The sequence below is a fragment of the Cryptomeria japonica genome, chromosome 6 (genome assembly GCF_030272615.1).
Source record: "Cryptomeria japonica chromosome 6, Sugi_1.0, whole genome shotgun sequence".
Lineage (NCBI taxonomy): Eukaryota > Viridiplantae > Streptophyta > Pinopsida > Cupressales > Cupressaceae > Cryptomeria > Cryptomeria japonica.
In genome coordinates, this window is record NC_081410.1 from 114,292,780 (window position 1) to 114,314,021 (window position 21,242).

Below are 21,242 nucleotides of genomic sequence, written 5' to 3' on the forward strand. Positions count from 1 at the left end.
TTCACACATATAGCATTTTTTTTGTTTATATATTGATGCCTACCGAAATTGAAGAGACATGATAGGGTAAGAGGAGATTATAGTTTTGTGCCCCAGAATGACAGCTTGCATTCATGGATTCATACAGCCTGCCCTTGAATACAAAACTTGGTATAATTGCCGGCCTTATATTTGTAACAACTTTGGCCTCAAACTAACCTTACAATAGGGACATGCATATGTTTGTGTATATGTGATTTATGAGGTTATCATATATCAATTATTGGACGCTTTTATTATTTTTGAAGGAAATTGTTACTTTCACTTTTCCATTAACTAGTGATTATTATGTCAATTTTCTACCAGTCAAAACTCCCAGGGCTGTGTCCCCTGGCAAATATGATCCCGTCCCTCATAGGGAACGTTTTGGATGGTGGGGCATGGGTAGGAAACCTCCTCACCCCATCCTTTATTTTGTGAAAAAAATTGAAACCGTCCTCAGTGCACACAAATATTTTTCGGGGATATCTGGGTATGCTAGGGGATGGCCAAAGGATGTCCAGATGTCCCCCAATTGTCGCGGGGACAGCTAGGCATCCCTTACTGTACCCAGACACATTTTAGTCACTTTTAGAAACAAACTTACAACCTTTTGATTCCTGTTTGGTTTTTGACATGCCCATCTAAGATTTACAAAAAATATGAAATGGTGTGCACCTTGAAGGTCTGTGTGGTTAGATAACGTTTTACTAGTCTTATATTATAATTCACAAGAAAACAACAATTTTGTTTGTTTAAGGGGAAATCGAAGAATTTGGCATTAGGGAAGCAATGCTAAGCATGCCATCAATTCAAAGTGTTAAAGGACTCGATTCTTCTTAGATGCCCATAAGTGCCTTAGATATGCTATTTATTGTCTCATGAGATGTGTACTATTATCATCTTTTTAGCATGACCCTGTCCAACTATAGATATTACCACAGGTTTCTCTTTTAGAGGAAACTTACAAGTATTTATGTGGTACTTCAATCATAGGCACTTCTACAACAAATAATGGTATTGTAAACTATGAGCACTACATGGATTGAACAAATATAAGATAGAAAAGGTCCAGAAGGCATAACAGTGCATTTGAGCAATTAAATGAAGCTTGAAGATCCTTTCTGAATGGAACTATTGCTTTCACAATCCGTCAAGTGGTGATTATTAGTTAAAAAAATAATGTTAGTTGATTGTGCTTAAAAAGATGAACTTGCTCAATCTTTAACAATTAATATACTAAGATGGTTTATCTCCATTTTAATTGGCTGATAAAATTGAGTCATTATTCCTATGACATCTTCTTCAGTTATTATCCTTGACTATTTGCAAGTCTATAGATGGCATGATATCGATATCAATTTCAATTATTAGTGTCGCCCTTAATTATTCTTCTTTTTATTAAATATATCTGCATTAACAGATAAAGCCAATTGGGACTGAAACAAACGTTTTGTAGGAAGATCCACATGTGACATAACATCACCTTCAATTATCTCCCATAATTATTTTGCTTCTCTTAAAAATACATTTACACATTTATTTAGTTAATTTTTATTCATTTTCATTGATTGACTTCTTTTTCGTCTTAGGTATGTCTTTTCTTCTCTTTCATACTTAATTTTTTCTACTTTTGTCTTCATACTATTATTCATTCATTCACTTACCTTTTTTGTCTATTTCACCTATATATTCATATATTGAGTAGTTCTTTAGTTAGCAAATTGTTCTTTGCATAGAGCTTTTATATATATAGTGAAGCAGTCATCGATGAGGAGGGACCTCAAGGAGATCAGTCCGGACTGGTCAGCAAGAGTAAACACAACAGAAACACACAGATATGGAGGCAATGCGGAACAGATTGATTTATTGCATGAAATTTGATTACATCCAACTAGTAACAACCGGGTTACAACATACCGGCATACAGGCCTGGTAGAATAGGTCACAACCGAGACCTTGAATCGAAAGATCTATCTTGTAGGCACAATCTATCTATCTGATACTCTAATTGATTCTAATTGATTGCATTCTAAAGCATAGTTCTCAGGCAACCGACAACAAAGCAACTAGTAACAAGAAACTATCATGGAAACCGATAGAAAATGATCCAAAAGAGATGCGGTTTGAAAGAAAGAAAGATGATCAAGTCTGTTAGGGGCAAATAACGTATGTTAGTAAGAATAATATTTATAAGTGTGTTATGTTGTGTTTATGTTTATGTTTGTCGCCGAGAGGTTCTCGTCAGGTAGTTGGGAGTTGGTGACGGTTGGCAACTTGACCAACCGTCGGGTCTTTATATTGTTTGGTTGGAACCTTGGAAGGGGAGATTATGTATGGACATTCGGGACACTTGAATAAAGATATAACTCTTCTGGTCTAACTAATATCATTGTCATTTACGCTGTGAAGTATGAATGTCTAGTTACATGAATATTTGGTACGTGTGGAAAACATTGTGTTATCTGTTCATTCACCAACCATACATTTAGGACTAAAAAAAGTCTTCAAGTAGAATCCAACTCCACAGGATCCGGTGAGCCAAAACCAGGAGACATAGAAAGAAAACTGAAACTGCAAATAAAACAGAAAGGAAAATATTTTTGGTTGATGCAAGATTGCTGTGAACCGGGGATGCTCCTGCATCAGACATTCGGGGTTAATGAAAGTGAGCCTCTCACTTTGCTGGGGTCAGAGGGAAACCAAGGCGGTCTACCTCTGCCTGAGAAATCCAAGATGAATCTTCAACTGGTCTGCTCTTCCACTTCACAAGATATTCTTTGTACTGACTGTATCGGGTACTACGCCCAATCCTACTGTCCAAAATCTCTTCAATCTGATCTAGTTCCTTCCGGGGCAATTGTTTCTGCAAGTGTGCAACACTGTCCTCACTGAATTCTGGGCAATGTTGAATATAGGTGAAATACTTAGATTATCCGGTAACTCCACTTCATAGGCATTTCCAGAACTGAACTTCCTCAAAATCTTACAGGGTCCAAACTTCTTTCATCTACAAGTTATTATAAGTTCCAACCAGGAATCTCTCTTTTCTCAAATATACCATCACTTCATCGCCAACTTCAAATTCCTTATGTCTCCTCTTCTTATCAGCCTTCTCCTTATATTTGTTGTTCATGTCTTCCAAATGCTGTTCAACCTGAATGTGCAATGCTGCCATGTGATTTGCAAAATCTTCTGCTTCTGAACTCTTCTAGTCTTCACTGCTAATGTCTCTCAATTCTGATATTCCTCTAGGATGCACTCTGGTAACAATCTCAAAAGGTGTTTTTCCGGTACTTCTATTCACTGAATTGTTGTAGGCAAACTCTGCTTGTGTAAGGATCAAATCCCAACTTCCGGTTTTATCTCCCACTAAACATTTCAACAAGTTTCCCAATTGCCGGTTAACTACTTATGTCTGTCCATCAGTTTGTAGATGAAAAGTAGAACTGAACTTCAAATTTGTCTTCATCTTCTTCTGAAGTGTTCTCCAAAAATAGCCAACAAACTTAGTGTCTTTGTCTGAAACTATGCTCTTAGGTAATCCATGCAATCTCACCACTTCCTTGAAAAATAGATCTGCTACATGTAATGCATCTGATGTTTTCTTACAAGGTATGAAATGAGCCATCTTTGAAAATCTATCCACTACCACAAATATAGAATCATTCCCTCTTGATGTCTTAGGCAATCCAAGTACAAAATCCGTGCTTATATCCTCCCAAGGTCTTACCTGTACTGTCAAAGATTTATACAATCCCACATTCTGACTGCTACCTTTTGCAACTTGACAAACTCTATAACTCTGCACATATCTCTTAACATCCTTATGAATTTGGGGCCAAAAGTACGGCTCACTCACCAATGCAACTGTTTTGTCAATGCCAAAATGTCCAGCTAATCCTCCACCGTGTTTCTCTTTTATTAGGTTCTCTCTCATGAAACTCTTATGTATGCACAACTGAACTCCCTTGAATAACATCCCATCCCGAATGAAATAATCCAACCATTTGCTCCTATCAACCATAACCAGTTCTCTACATGCTTTCCAAGGTTCTGCAAAATCCGGGTCCTTCATCATACAAGGTCTTCAAATCTTCAAAACCTAATACTGTCACTCTCATCTCTGTCAGCAAATTCCTTCTCCTACTCAATGCATTAACAACTTTGTTAGATTTCCCACTTCTATGCTTCAACACAAAGGTGTAACTCTGCAAGAATTCTACCCATCTCATATGTCTCTGATTCAACTTACTCTGACTGTTCAAATACTGCAAATCTTGATGATCTGTATACAACACAAACTCCTTAGGCAACAAGTAGTCTCCTTTTCTTCAAGGCTTGAACTATGGCATAAAATTCCTGATCATACATTGAATATCTCTTCTGGGCATCATTTATTTTCTCACTGAAAGAGGCTACTGCTTTCCCTTCTTGACTCAAAAATGCTCCTATTGCTGTTCCACTTGCATCACAATCCACTTGAAATACCTTATTGAAATCCGGTAAAGTTAACACAGGCTGCTCTGTCACTTTCTTCTTTAACAATTCAAAACTTTTGTTTGCTCCAGTGGTCCACTTGAATTCTTTTCGATCTCCCCTCATGGTCTGAGTCATAGGGTTACAAACTGATCTGAAATTTTTGATAAACTTCTGGTAAAAACTAGCCAATCCATGAAATGATCTTACCTCTCGAATGCTTTTCGATGTAGGCCACTCAACAATGGCTTTCACTTTCTCAGGGTCCATCTTCAAACCATCTTTAGATATCACAAATCCTAAATAGACGAACTCATCCTTCATGAAAGTACACTTCTTGATATTGATCAACAACTTTCTTCTCTCAACCTCTGTAAAAATTGTCTTAACTGCAACAAATGCTCCTCTTTTGTTCTACTGAAAATCAGGATGTCATCCAAATACACAATAACAAACTTACCCAAGAATTTCTTCAATACCTCATTCATCAGCCTCATGAACGTACTCGGTGCATTAGTCAATCCAAAAGGCATCACCAACCATTCATATAGTCCTTCATTTGTCTTAAATGCTGTCTTCCACTCATCACCTTCTCTGATCCTGATATGATGATATCCACTCTTCAAATCGATCTTTGTAAAGTATTTTGCTCCACCCAAATAGTCCATTATGTCATCCATCCTAGGCAAAGGAAACCGATATTTCACTATGATCTTGTTTATTGCTCTTGAATCGGTACACATCCTCCATTCTCCATTCTTCTTAGGTGCTTTTACTGCTGGTACTGCACAAGGGCTCAGACTCTCCCTAATCAAACCTCTCTTCAACAACTCCTGCACTTGTCTATTCAATTCGTCATTCTCTGTCAGTGTCATCTGGTGTGCAGCTTTGTTAGGCAAACTAGCTCCGGGAACCAAGTCCATGCAATGACTAATACTTCTAACCGGTGGCAATCATTATCTAAAATGATGTCCTCATATTCTGTCAGCAAATCTCTTATCTTTGTTGGGTGTTCTCCTTCCAGTTCTGGTCTCTCAGTCCTCTTAGGAATTAAGGCAAAACACACATTCTCATGTTTCAGTCCATCCATGAATTTCCTTCCATCTACTAAACAGATTCTGGTATTTGTACAGACTTCATTCTTCAAAGGTTCCTCCAAAGGTAACAAGGTTTGCTTCATCCTATTGGCCACAATAGTGTATGTATTCTTTCTCCCATCATGTATTGCCTATCTATCAAACTGCCAAGGTCTTCCCAATAAAAGATGACAAATATCCATAGGCATAACATCACACAGAACTTCATCGTGATAATTCCCAATTTTCAATTTCACCAAACATTGTTCACTTACTAACAACTTATGTTCATCCTGAATCCATGCTATTTCATAAGGCTTAGGGTGTTTCAATCTTTCCAATTTCAACTTATTCACCATCTCTTCTGAAACAAGATGATCTGAACTACCACTATCAATAACAATTTTACAACACTTACCAGATACCTTACATCTGGTCTTGAACAGATTCTTCCTCTGCAAGGGTTCTTCATCTCCTTCGGTATGACACAAAGCTCTCCTCATCATCAACAGTTCTCCATCTTTCGGTTTATTGTCTGATCTGATGGGGTTTTCTTCCACCACTGCTGCTCTTCTGGTAGCCTCTGTCTTCTTACATTCAAATGCACAGTGTCCTCCACACTTAAAGCAAGTTCCTCTAAATGTCCTCTTGTCTTGTCTTCCAAAGTTCTCATTTCGGTAACCATTCGGTTCTCTCCTTCGGTAGAAATTTCTATCATCCTTCCGGTATGAATTACCTTCTTTGCTCACTTCCTTGTCCTTGTTTTGATTTGTACTGGTTCCTTTTCCTCCAGTATATCCTCTTCCTCCTTGAAATCTTCCTCCAGTAAACCTTCCACCTCTACCTCTCTGTCTCTGCTCATGTCTTTTGTTCAATTTTTCTTTAGCCTTTAGTGCATACTGGTAAGCTTCTTCAACACTCTCCAATTTGATTATACTGAGTTCATCTTGTATAGACATCCACAATCCATTCAAATATCTTGCAATTTGTTCAACTTCATCATCAACATGTCCGGATCTGATGTTCAACTTGTAAAATGCTTTGGTGTACTCCTTCACATTAGATATTTTCTGTCTCAGATTCTGCAACTTTTGGAACAAATCCACTTGATAATTCGCCGGGACAAACTTTGATTTCAACTTAGCAATCATCCGATCCCATGTCTTAATCTTCTCTTTACATCTTCTTTGTCTATCAACTTGCAAATGCTCCCACCAAAGAGATGCATGACCTTTCAACCGGGTACAAGCATATTTCACCTTCCTCTCTTTTGCAGTGTTTTCAAAATCAAAATGCTTCTCCATCTCCGAGATCCAATCCATCAATTCATCTCAATCTAACTTCCCATCATATTCCGGTGGGGTGAAATGAGGTTTAGTGTTCGCCCTACTCAAAACCCTTAAAAACCTTTCTTCACCCGGATCAATTGTCGGTAGGTTTACTTGTTTTGTCGGGGCTTCTTCTCCTTCATCTTCGCTTACATCTTCAATATGTCGGCCTCTTCTCTAGGCTGTTTTTACGGCTTCTAACCGGGCTGCTATTCCTCGCAACATCTCCATCACAACAGGGTCTGCATTCCCACGTGCTCCACCATTCCTAGTTTCTCTTTGCGCCATTGATTCACGCTAGTCCTCTGCAATTGCAGGTCGGATCCACAATCCGCCATCCTACAACAAAATTCAGGACACGCAACCTCCGGGGCGAAACTTCACTCTGGTACCACTTGAAGCAGTCACCGGTGAGGAGGGACCTCAAGGAGATCAGTTTGGACCGGTCAGCAAGAGTAAACACAACGGAAACACACAGATATGATGGAGGCAATGCATAATAGATTGGTTTATTGCATGAAATTTGATTACATCCAACCGGTAACAACATATTGGCATACAGGCTTGGTAGAATAGGTCACAACCGGGACCTTGAATCGAAAGATCTATCTTCTAGGCACAGTTTATCTATGTGATAGTCTAATTGATTCTAATTGATTGCATTCTAAAGCATGATTACAAATATATATATATCGATCCAAAGGATCCAGTTGGTCCAAAAGGGATCAAAACTCGAAGAACAAGACCTAACGTGCAAAATGACCGCCAAGAGATTCCTCCGGAAAATTCAAAGGATGAAACGAAGAAGGTCGGCCATACGCCAAGAAACATCGAGATCAACGCACAAGGCTCCGCAAGCTTCGGAATGGATTCCGGTAGATCACCAGAATAGGTCTCAGGCAACCGGTAACAAAGCAACTGTTAACAAGAAACTTTCATGGAAACCGATAGCGATATCTTGCCGGAAAATGATCCAAAAGAGATGTGGTTTGAAAGCAAGAAAGATGACCAAGTCTTCAAGTAGAATCCAACTCCATAGGATCCGGTGAGCCAAAACTAGGACACAGAGAAAGAAAACTGAAACTGCAAACAAAACAGAAAGGAAAATGTTTTTGGTTGATGCAAGATTGCTGTGAACCGGGGATGCTCCTGCATCATATAGTTAAATTATATTTATTCATTATGTATGTAAATGCTAATATTTTTTATTATATTTATAGGTTGCTTATATATTACTCTATATAGCTACATCTAAGTTGCTGGTTCGGGTTGGAGTTCAAGTTCGGGTCCAAAGAACCGGTTCACTAGTATGACAAAATTTTGAAATGGATTTTGGGTTCGTTAGCACACACACACACACACACACATATATGAGCATGAATTAAGATTAGAATGCAACATAATATCATATAAACAACAAAAACACCATAAACTTGTAATCATAGCATCATGATCATAGTTCATACCATCATAGCATCATATACTTAAGTTCAACAACAAAATATTAAAATGATAATATCAAGTTCAAGTATCATTGTTGCAAAATTCAACTTGCAACATTTGGAACTTTATACTAAGTTTAAATCATCTAATGGATTCTTCTTCTTCTTGCAATAGCAGTCAAGAATAGCACTAAGAAGATGAAAGACTAATTGCAAGTCAAGAATAAATGCAATAGCAGTCAAGAGTAACAGCAAAAGTCTTTCATCAAAAAACAACTAATGCCATTGAAGATGATGAAGAAGAAGAATGAGCTGTCAAGAAAGTGAGCTCAGGAAACTAAATATTTTTGTTGCTTTTCATAAGCCGGGGATTGTAAATCAGAATGAGCTAATGCATGGGTATTTTGTTGTTGTGATTGAGCATTGCTCTAGTACATTGTATAAGGTTAACAAGTAAGAGGTCAGAACTCAATTGTGTGCTGTTCTGTTTTATCTTGCTTCAGACATAAAAAATCTGAATAAATCTATCAATTGTTTGTTATTGTTCTTAATAATTTTAAGTCTTAAACCTGCATGATAACTCGCAAAACATCACACAAATTTGCAAGTCTGAACTCATTGCTATAAATTTTATAAAATTTTGCTAAAAATAATGTAAATTTGGGCACCCAAGTGTCCAGGTTTGCCCTGGGTTCGACCCGGGTTTGCCCTGGACGAACCAGCTTGCCTGGGTACAAATCTTGGCCGAACCCAAAGGCAAACCGAACCAAGACCTGAACCCAAAATGAACCGAACTAGAACCAGGGGCCCAGGGCAGCGAACTAGACATCCTAGAGCTACATATATTGTTAATTTATACTTGTTTTTCTCTCTTTCTTTCCTTTTATAACATTTATAGGTCATCTTTAGAATCACTTTTTTTTGTGTAATATATATATAGAGAGAGAGAGGTTTTTTTGGTTCAATGTATTGAGCTACTTATTTTCATAGTTTGTTTATATTTTTTTGTCTTTCTTGAGCCATCTTTCTTGCCTTGATCTTTGTACCACCTCTCACTGCTCCCCTCTCTTTCATGGTCTGCAACTAAGCATTTTTATGTCTCTTGTAGCTCTCTATCATCCTAGTGATGGATCATAGAGTGTGATCTGAAATGTTGATGCAAGAAAATCTTACACAGTCTAATCCAGAAACAACAATGATCAATTGTACAAAGATTAGAAATGTCCAGAGAAGCTCCAATCACTGTTTAAATTAATTTAAAAGTTTAAGAATATAAGTAATAAAGTTTACAATGTAGAACCAGTTTTGAATGAAAATGTGTCAAGTGTTTGAATTTAATGCTATATAAATCTTTAGGGGAATTGGCCCTTTCTAGTATTTGGGAAACAATGCATTAAATGTTTACTAATTTAGTTTTAAATAACAAACTGGTAAATGGGAAGGTTGATGTTCTATTGATACATTTTTTGAAATAATGCATTATGTATTTAACATAACACAAGAATTCTTTAAACATTTCCATGAAAAAATATAATGTATGAATTCAATACAGATTTGCATGTACCTTAAAATCCAAGGAATAGTGGCTTAGTGGTAGGTGAGATTACTAAAGTACATTAAGTTATTTTATTAATTTGTTTTGGTTTTAATTTTTTGGTTTTGTTAATATTTTGTTCTTTTTCAAGCGTCATTGTGCATTGTAGCTGTATCTGGAGAGAAACGGGAATTGCCCAAAATCGCCGAGTTTGGGAGATTTCCAAGTTGAGTCATGTTGGCCGAGTCCAGTGGGCTCGGACTCGGACTCGGACTCGGCCGAGTTTGGGGTCCAAACTCGCCTGGGCTCAGCCAGACTCACCAGACTTGGTCAGACTCGGCTAGACTTGGCCAAACTCGGCCAGACAGTCCAAAATCTTTAAAAATCTCTAAATTTCTTGAGTTTTTCACTTTGCCAAGTCCAGCCGAGTTTCGACTCCGAGTCTCGAATCCCGAGATGAGTAGGCCTCGCTGAGTCGGGTCCGAGTCCCGAGTCCCGTTTCTTTGATCTGGACACTATAGTGCTGTATTCTGATAATGTATCTGGGCCTCTCCAATGGGAAGCTGAACAATTCATGCTCACATGATATTGGGTATGCTAGATATACGAGTGTACACCCTTCCTGGATAAATCTTGTAAATTAGTTTATAGATGAGTGAAAACCAAGGCAAAAATATTGTAGGGTTTCTTGGATGATATTTAGCTTTTTTGTTGTTTGATGTGGCAATTCTTTTTGTTCTTCTGCCCTTGTAGAATCTAGTCATCAGCTGATTATGTTTGTCAAGCTCATTCAATAGATTGGTTTTAATGGAATCAAACCAAGAGAGGCATTATCATCCATCAATTACTACCGGAGATAACATTCATCAAATCAGAGAGTAAGCTGGGTGAAATAGAGGCAGTGCTTCCTGTCATCTAATGGAAATATATCTTATGTTGTTTGTTATGCATTATATTTTATCTTTACTTGCTGTTTTTCTAGTACAATGCATTCATATGTGCACTAAAAGTAAATAACATTCAAAGAGCATGCTGTGAAACGTGAGGGATGATGCTCCATTTATATCTACACATAAAATAATGCATTACAACTTTCACATAAACATTCTGTATACATTTCCATGAAAAATTGAAAATTTAAAATCCATGTCTGCTGCACATATTTATGCCTACCTAAAGAATCCAGTAAGTAGCAAAATAGTAAGGTTGCATTTGCTTAGTAAAGTAATTAGGCTAGATCTTCTATTTTTTTCTAATATCGCTGAGTGTCAGCTATATCAGAATATGACGTAATTTGCTATGACCTGTCCAATTATGGTCTGGATAAGGCAATTTCTTATCAGGATACAGCATGACATATCTGCATAAAACCAAAATCTATCTAGATTCTATATTGATGCCTGTATTCGAAGGACATACTTGATATGCGTATCTGGTAGCTTAGTTGCTTGATAAACAAAAACCTAGATAAAAGTGGGCTTAAGAAGACACCAATTGATGTGCCAATTCACATGCTTTGAAATAAGAGACAGATAATGAACATTCTCTTATTTTATAGCATGGGTTGATTTTTATTTCTATTAATTGTTATTCATGTTAAGCAGCTATCCAAATGAGCTACTTTGATTAAGAACAAGGTACTGTGAGAACTTTGTATTTTAACATATGCACTGTATGGAGAAGCTTGTAGGGTGCACACAGATTCTAATGTGGAAATCTCATGTTAAAGTTTCTTAACTTCTTTTGAAAAATATTGCAGGATCAGGGAATTTAGTGAGTGGGCTCAATGCCTTGTCCTTGACTTGGTTTCTAAGTATGTTCCTTCTGAAAGCAGTGAGATTTTTGACATAATGAATCTTCTCGAGGATAGGCTACAGCATGCAAACAGTGCTGTCGTCTTGGCTACAATTAATGTATTTCTTCATTTGACAATTTCCATGGCTGATGTGCACCAGCAGGTAAGTTTTGAAAAGGAATTCAATGTAAATAATGTATTATTTTCTTTAGCAGCTGGAAATGGAAAACCTTACTGCAAGCGTAGTCGTATTTACTAGATCTTCTGATTTTAGTTGACTCTTCTCTCATTTTATTGAAAATTTTAGAAAGATATAGGGGCACAATTTGACAAGCATTTTAAGTTTTGTAATATATGATATCTTCCTTCTTTGAGTTTCATTGCATTTAAATATATAATGAATTTGATGACATATAATCTTGTTTAACCGTGTTAATCATCTAGGATCACAAAATTAATTTGTTAATATTTTTCAATTACTGAAGGCAGTTCCAGAAATGTTTTTAAACCCAGGATTGGGGATTTCAAAATCAAGATATTATATATTTTCTATATCTTGTAAAATTATTTCATTTACTAAGTTAAGATCGACAATTACACACCTAGGATGTCTCTTTGAAGATGAGTAAGTTAAATCACTCAAAATGTCTGAACTAAAAATACCAAGGCACTTTACCCAGAACCCACAAGATGAATATATGCATTCCATTCACTAATCTTCTAATTTGCTTATTTTTATTTTACAGAGTTTCAGAGAAGAAAATGAAAGTACCATATAATTTGAAAGTGTCATCTTCTAACTATAGTAGAAAATATGATCTGCATTCTTTATATATTCTATTTGAATAGTTACTGTAATATCACCACAATTGAAGTAACATGAAAGACAACACATGAAATTGAAAACTTCTAAAATGAAAAATAGGTACAAGGAAGCTTCTAAAAGAAGAAATGTAAGTGTACATGTACGCTTCACAAAATTTACATAAAGTCAATCAAAGATATATATTAGTTACATTGTTAACTAGCCCATATGACTGTCTCGACTCTCATCAATTTCCCCTTGCTTAAAGGAAACTACCCTCAAATTTTGTTTTATATTTGGAAAATGCTACTCAAAGGTTGATGAGCTGTTCTGACCAAGCAAAAAATCAGTACTAGATTTATGGACATCAAGGGGAGTGGTTTTATTCAAAGGAGGGTTAAAAACTTGGAATTGTGTCTTTGGGACAGGAGACAATCTCTTCTAAATTTGGTGGCTCATAGAGTTTAAGCTGACTCACATTTACAACATAAATACCAATCCGAGAAGGAAGATCTAGTTGAATAGCTTTTTGTCCAATCTCTAGCAAATGGTATAGCTGTATAAGTCTCATGCATTATAGGTTTGGTTTTATGATGTTGCATAGATCTAAATTCTTTGATTGCTCAAGTAGAGACAAATGTTTTTGCCAACCTGAAAATGTGGATAAATTTCATTGATCATGAAGATTTTTATATTTGGTTCAAGTTGTCAATAAGATATCATGAAGTTATGCATGGACTTTAGCCAAAGTTGAACAAAGCAAGATGCCTTATATTGCTCCTTTTGTTAATGAGACGAAGCAGCTGTGAAGAGAACTGCCCAAATCTCATAGGGACAAAGGGGCTGATGTCCATTGAAGATCTCAAATGGAAATGTCTTTAGAGACATGAGTAGATTTATTGTAATTTGTAAACATACTGCAACACAGGAAGATATGTATCTAATTAGCTATTTTGCTGATGATTAGAGCAGAGAGCTTGAACTGAAGTATGGCTAACTACTTTGGGTTGACCGTCAATTTGTGAATGAAAGGATGTAAAATTTGTAAGATCCCCAAAGGAATCTAACCTAAATTTTTTTCACTTTTCCAGTTGAGGATGATTAGTCAAACAGTTTGCTTGCGAATGTAATTGTGTCATTTTAGTATGCAAGTAAATGTTTTCTTTGATATGAGTGTGTTGCATCAGAGATTAAGGAACAAAACTTGACTGACTAATAAAATACTCATGTGCACATAACTGAAGTAACAATGTTCTTTCAGTTTTAAAAGCAGATGAATTACAGTATTACAAAAGGGGCTGACATTCTTTACAAAACCAATCTGATAGTGATTATATATGATAATCTGCAAGTAAGGTTGTAACATTCAGAAATGTCTTATCACTGCTTTGTTCAGAAATGGAGTACTTTTCAACACCACGTCCCTTGTATCAGAGATACTAAGCCCAGTAGAAGACTCCAAATGGTATTCAATGATAAGGCAGTGGCAATATAATATTCCCTTAATAAACAACAATTTCTCCATATGTCATGAGCTAAGGAAAGCAAAATACAGATTTCTTATGTCACTGCTAGAGGTCTCACTCTTGTAGAAGGATGCACACGTTTGCAGAAGACAACACTATATCAAAGAACTCTTCGCAAGACAATTAAGGAGCCGTCAGCAATATACAAGAGCACTGTTTCTTTCATCACGTTAGGCACTAAATCTTCCACTCAATAGATATGGGTTCTCACGTCAATGACAGCAGATCAACAAATATTCCCTTCACCTATCTTTCCCGCATATCAGTGATCACACCATGGTAACAGTAACTCATGCCAAGGCTATTGCAGTTCACGGAAGGAAGAGATAGAGTCTGCCTCCATGATTTTGGCAAATATATTATCAAAAATGGCCTTTGTGGCCTTGTCTGCTTCAGGCTTCCTACGATAAGAACTCTCCCACCATCTTTCATGCACAAACATCCACTCAAGGTTGGGTATAGTTTATATGCTCTGCAAAGTGAGGAAATTAGTAGCAAAGCGTGTGACTCTTGTTCAAGATCTTTTCCATTAGTGTGCTTTCTCATAAGATTTAGGACCTGTTGACGTGTTTTTTAGGACAGCGTCTAACACAGAATAAAGTTGCCTAATGGTCACTTCACTCTCTCTTGATCAAAGTATGATTGCATCCTCAGATTGCAAGAAGTTCAAACAATCGACTCCAAGGTTCCTTCAATGCGTGGACGTGACTCAGTTGGCTGATGTGATTGCTGGTAATCCAAGGGGCCTTACGTGTGCATTGTTCTTTCACTTCTTTGCTGTGGCTGGAACTCCATCATTGGATATGGCAATTCTGCGATGCTATTGCTTCAAATGGACTAAAATGAACTGAAAGTAAAAGGGAAAGGGTTTAAAAGGATCTAAATCTACTCCTAAGGGCAATGATAACAATGGATAGTGCTTTGGTGGACAGATTCCAAATAAACCAAGCTCTACTTCGCCAAGATAAACTACAACTCCGCAGGAACCGGTGCAATCTTCTGAGGATGTTGGAGGATTTTCATATTGAGAAAAGTGCATCTGAATACCCAACACGATGCAATCCAAACGACTATTCACAATTGAACTTAGCACAAATTTGGAGGTTCAGGCTAACTTTACATTGCAACTTACAATCAGCAAGATGCAAAAAGTATGAACCATGGAAATTCATCAAACACCATTACATTCTCCATTGGAATCAAAGCACTAAACTAATTCTAATCTAAGTGAGGAAGGTGAAACCATGCAAGCTTTAAAAAAATAACTTAAGTGGACACCATCAAAGAACAATGTTTCACTGTTATTATCTCAAAGCTTATCGCAACAATTTCATACAAAGCTCCCTCCCCCTTACAAATGAGGGGGGTCATCCCTTTATATAGGCCTCAGGCCATGATTACATGCAAACCCTAATTAGAGTTTTCCCTAAAAGATTCTCCACTCAAGATGCAACAAGGTGGGAATCTCCAATTAATAACCCATCATGCCCATATACAATTAATTCAAAAGTACCCAAAATAGCATCCATTACACATTAAATGCACCACCTCCTTCAAATTCGCCCAACATGTGTTGAATATTCATCCATGCAAAAATCACCCCTTTATGTCATAAATGCTCCATCATTTCCACATGCGGCGGCTGCATGCAAAAGGAATCTGCCATAAATTCAACATGCAATGACCAGGTTGCCATTTGGTCAAATATTCCGGCAATGAATGCGCCATCATACTGCCATGCGTTCAATAGATCCTCACCATGCAAACGGACTTTGTCGTCGTATATCCGCTCCTGCACATCTGGAATTGTTGGAGAGGGAAAATTCGATTCAGGAAGAATTTTCTTGAAGTCTCCTCAACTTTCCTTGCTTGAAGAAGGTTTTTCATCAATTCTGCACATTTCCTGTTTTTTTAGGAAAATTTCCAAATTAGGGTTCCACGGTCCAGGAGAGAGAAAATTTTCTTACGAATCCAAATCTGTAAAACTTTTGAAATTTGGATGTGATTTGATGCTCGAGAATGGATTTTTCAAATTTTTTCCCTGGAGGGGAAATTTCTTCTTCAGTTCATCCTTGATTCCTTCCTTGCCTTAGAATTTTAATGTTCAATTCATCCTTGTGTGTATTTCTTCCTTGCTTGGAATTTTGTCCTGAAGGAAGGAATTTCCAATACTTAGCCAAATTTTCATCTTTCCTGGAATTCTGTCTTGAAGGAAGGAATTTCCAACATTTAGCCAAATTTTCACATTTCCAAGAATTCCGTCGTGAAGGAAGGAATTTCCAACACTTAAGCCAAATTTTCACCTTTTTCAGCAACTCTATCATGAAGGAAGGAATTTCCAACACTTAGTCAATTTTTCACCTTTCCTGGAATTATGTCCTGAAGGAAGGAATTTCCATTACTTTGTGAATTGTCCATGTCTCCTTTTCAACATCCCTATTTTTAGGGATCCTCCTAAAATTTAGGAGTCAATTCATTGGATGGAGAATTCTGCCACGATTACGAATCTATAAAATTTTCCACACTCTGTCGAGATTCGGTGTCTAAAAATAGCAAATTCAAAAATTTGCCGAAGTGGAATTTATTTATTTATTTATTTCTCGACTCCTTGGATTCCATGCCTTAAGCAAAATTTCAATTTTTTAGCTTGGGTGGAATTTTCATCATGTCCATGGATTCATGGATTTTTCCACTTGTGAATGCCTTCTTGAATTCAGCTCCCCAGCCCAGCCTTGGGCACATTTTGGCTTTGTCCATGGACTGACGGATTTTGCCACTTGTGAATGGCATCTTGGTTTTGGCGCCCTAGTCAAGCCTTGGGCGCATTTTCACTTTGTCCATGGACTGACGAATTTTTCCACCTGTGAATGCCTTCTTGGTTTTGGCGCCCCAGCCCAGCCTTGGGCGCATTTTCACTTTGTCCATGGACTGACGGATTTTTCCACCCGTGAATGCCTTCTTGGTTTTGGTGCCCCAGTCCAGCCTTGGGCGCATTTTGGCTTTATCCATGGACTGACGGATTTTTCCACTTGTGAATGGCATCTTGGTTTTGGTGCCCCAGACCAGCCTTGGGTGCATTTTCACTCTGTCCATGGACTTGCGGATTTTCCCACTTGTGAATGCCTTCTTGGTTTTGGCACCCCAACCCAGTCTTGGGCGCATTTTGGCTTTGTCCATGGATATATGAATTTTTCCACTAGTTCCAAGCTCTTCGTCAGGATATAGATATGAAATATAACATTTAAGTATAAGACATCGTTCTTATACTTTAAGTTATATTTCATATATATTTTTAGGATGTTTGAGATTGGTTTCAGGTCCATAGGAATCATAATGCAAATTCTGGATTTTGGAAGATCTTCCAAATTTCCAGACTTAGTCAAATTTCAGGCCATTTTCGGATCAGGATGACATTGGTGGATTGATGTGAATTTCTGGACTTGGATGATTTTGTATGCTTTCCTCTTCTGGAATAGGAGTTCCAAACCTAACCATTTTTTGACCCAAATTGTCTGCCTTCTGACTCTTCCAGATTTTGAAATGGTCTTCAGGAACGTTTAGCCTTCAGCGTCTTCAGAGATATTCAACTTTCAGTGTTTTCCTGTGAAGATCCTGCCAAAAATAGATTTTCCCAGATAGTAAGTGTTTCAAAATGTCAAGGTTTGGGCAAAATAGGTCAGAAAAGCACTTACTAAAAATAAAAACTTAATAAAAATAATAAGTTTAATTTTTGGCAAAATTAGACCAATCCGGGACTCAGTAAAATCCCTAAAAAATAGGAACTTTCTAAAAATAGAAAGTTGCTCCGTTTTGGCTCAAATTTTACTGGGAGGTTCCTTGAAGGGTCCTGATTCCAGTTGTATGTTCAGTTTTTCCAAAACCCTAACAGAAACCCCTAAAATCTAGGACAAAAGGCAAAAACCCTAAAATTTACAAAACGAGTCCTAGGCTTAGCCAAATTCACTCAAACAAAAAGCAGATTTAATCAATATGACCCCCAAACACTTGCAAAGCAAAGAGATTGACAAGACTGCTGTGAAAAGACCACAAAAATGCAAGCCAAAAAACCGGGAGGGCCTAAAAAGAAGGGGGTCCCCATTTGCAATGGGGCGATGTGTGAAAACGTCACAACAGGACCCATGTGTGGTTGTAGATGTACTTTGTGATATTCCTTCCATTTTCAACCATATTCTTTTTCCAACTTAGTTTCCCTATGCCCTCAAGGAGCAAGTCAAGACAATGGGTAGCACAAGGGCTCCAAAATAATGTTGGGCGCCTCACTTGTAGAAGTTTGTTGACTTCCACATATGCAGTTGCATTGTTAGTCACAATTTGAATAACATTTTGCACTCCTAGTTCCATCACCACCTCATCCAACAGCACACAGTCTCTGCTTTTTTTACTTCGTTGGAGGCATCAACTAATTTTAAAAATACCAATTACCCCCTGAAGCAACTAAAAAGTTGACGAGTATCCTATTTTGGCCATCCATCCACCCACAGATAAAATGGTGCAGCTTTTCTTTTCCCGAAACCTCCTTTGTTCTTCCTCTAGTCGACAATATTTTGGACCTCATCTTGCAATAATGGCCCATTAAAATCATGACGACTTGGGGCCTTAAATGTCTTAAACGGTAAACCTCTTACCTGCCACGGTCAATGCAGTGACCAATTGCTACCAATATAGACTGGAAGCAACATTGAACAAAAGATTGTTCTAATAGCAAAATCTTGCACATGCCAACTTTGCCTCACGTTGCAATTCTTTATTCCATACAGTACCTTGCAATCTAGGTTGTGCACCAAGAGTGTTACAGGGAACGGGAAAGTTAGACATAGGGCTGCCCACACTTCCTGATCCTCATATGCGTAGCCTAATGGAAGAGGGGGTGCCCATATTTCCTTGTGACCCTATAGAATTGAAATCTGCCATTCGGGTTGTCATTGTCTCTATTCTCGTTTTATCTGCCTTCCTTGGGTCATATGCTGCAAGCATTGCTCTCATCTCTCTCTCAACCTTTTTAGTACAACTACAATCGTTACATGGTGTAACATCTCAACAAGGTATCTGTGTAAGGTGATAGTTGAGTTGATTTATGCCATCTGTCATGGGCTAAGTTACCGGTTTGGGTTCGGGATCGGATTCGTGGGTTCGGGGAAATTTTTTTTGCCTTTTGGGTTCGTGGTTGGGTTTGTCCATATATATATATATTATATACATATTATATGCAAAAATTTAAAGAAATATGCAAAATTACAAATCTAAACGCATTTAATTGTATGCTACTTCATCATTGATCAATGCCAAATGCCATTTCAATTGATAGTTCAGAATTTCAATAATATCATATTATGTAATATACTCATATGCCTTAAAATATATATCAATGTTTCATAGATTCATATATGTCCAGGTTCATGACTCGAATGAAAATCATTACAATTACAAAATTGACAATCAAAAATAATAATTGTCTTCTATCTTCAAAGTTCAATGTTCATCAATCATCAAAAGGATCTAGATCAAGATCATCATCATTTGCTCCGAGTTGAAATTCAAAATCATTTGAACCCAAACAAGTGCCACTCCCACTAGCTCCATCAACTGTAGGTATCTCATCATCATCATTTAAAGTGACTCTAACTAGATCATCAATAGTTGCATCCAAAAAAAAAGGCAAAAAAAGGCAAAAGAAAAAGTACTTTTTTAATCTAAAAAAGTCACTTTTTAGTGACTTGACCCGCCCAGCTAGTGGGTTCGCTCAGGTCCGCGCCTGGGTTCATTCGGGTCCTCATAGGGTTCGCCATTTTCCTTGTGGGTTCTCTCTGTGTTCGCTAAGGCGAATCCACAGGGAAAATGGTGAACCCTGTGAGGACCCGAATGAACCCAGGCGTGGACCTGAGCGAACCCACTGGCTGGGCGGGTCAAGTCACTAAAGAGACTCTTTAGTGACTTGACCCGCCCAGCCAGTGGGTTCGCTCAGGTCCACGCCTGGGTTCATTCGGGTCCTGTGACTCTTTAGTGACTTGACCCGCCCAGCCACTGGGTTCGCTCAGGTCCGCGCCTGGGTTCATTCGGGTCCTCACAGGGACTCTTTAGTGACTTGACCTGCCCAGCCAGTGGGTTCGCTCAGGTCCGTGCCTGGGTTCATTCGGGTCCTCACAGGGTTCACCATTTTCCTTGTGGGTTCTCCGTGGGTTCGCTAAGGCGAATCCACAGGGAAATGGTGAACCTTATGAGAACCCAATGCGGACCCGGTTTGCATTTGGGCCCCAAAACCCATGAATCCGGTATCTTAGGTCATAGGCTTAGTGCAATGGATACAAATAACCTCTCCTTGTAGTGCACCCAATGTCCAATGTTTCCAGCAAGGATCCCTTTTTCTGCCACTAGTTCTAATTGTTGTAGCCATTTTCTTTTAGAAAAATAGGAATAGAACCTAGCAAAAGGGAGACAACATAAAAATTAGTAATAGTCTTTTTAGGTTTATAAATGCTTTTTGAAATAAATGCAACAATATTGTATACTTATGAAGAGTCCTTTGCAAAATTAATGTGAACTGCTGAAGAATTGCAATATTTTTATCCAATCAAATGTTTTTTTAATGATGTTAATGTTGTACAAACAGATTTGGCAACAAAATGACATTCTTAGAAAGAAAATCAAATGGTGATACCAAGCATTTAAACCCTTAGATGTGTAAGTTGCAGATTTATTCTCTGGAATAGTTTTGGCAAACTGAAGCTCTCAAGTTTTAATTTCTAGGTCAAGGATGCATTTTTTGTGGTCATTTATCATCCCAAAACCTTGAAAGTCCCATGGAATGTTTTTCCATATAAGCATTTGTTTGTTTGCTACCTTACCCTTCTGATTATTTCAAATACTATTGGGATATATCTTAAAACATAGCCACTGGAAATGGTGAATGAGAATCACACATTTTTACATGTTTTTCATTTTATTGATTAATTTTCAAAGGTGTCTTCGGTCATTTTTTTCTTGTTTTCTGAACATGGTTCTATAAGTTTTCCTACATTTATTCTTCAGTTCTCACCAGCACATGTTTTTCCTATAGAACATTTTTCCAGTGTTCCACGGGCGTTCGGGACAGGGGGACGGGGGGACAAGGGGGACGCGTCTCGGGGACGGGGGGACCAAGGACCTAAATTTGGGGACGGCGGGGGGGACGGCGGCGGGGGGGTGGCGGGGTGGTGGTGCTCATATATATACATATAGTAC

General features: G+C 37.8%; 1 protein-coding gene across 1 annotated transcript in view; it reads left to right on the top strand.

The window, feature by feature from the left end:
* The window catches only part of LOC131030118 (beta-adaptin-like protein A), a 163,548-nt gene that overhangs the window by 87,592 nt on the left and 54,714 nt on the right, over window positions 1–21,242 (top strand). Inside the window, exon 4 of the mRNA XM_057960804.2 lies at window positions 11,637–11,835. Coding sequence (XP_057816787.1) covers window positions 11,637–11,835 — 199 coding nt within the window. The remainder of the gene's footprint in view (window positions 1–11,636; window positions 11,836–21,242) is intronic.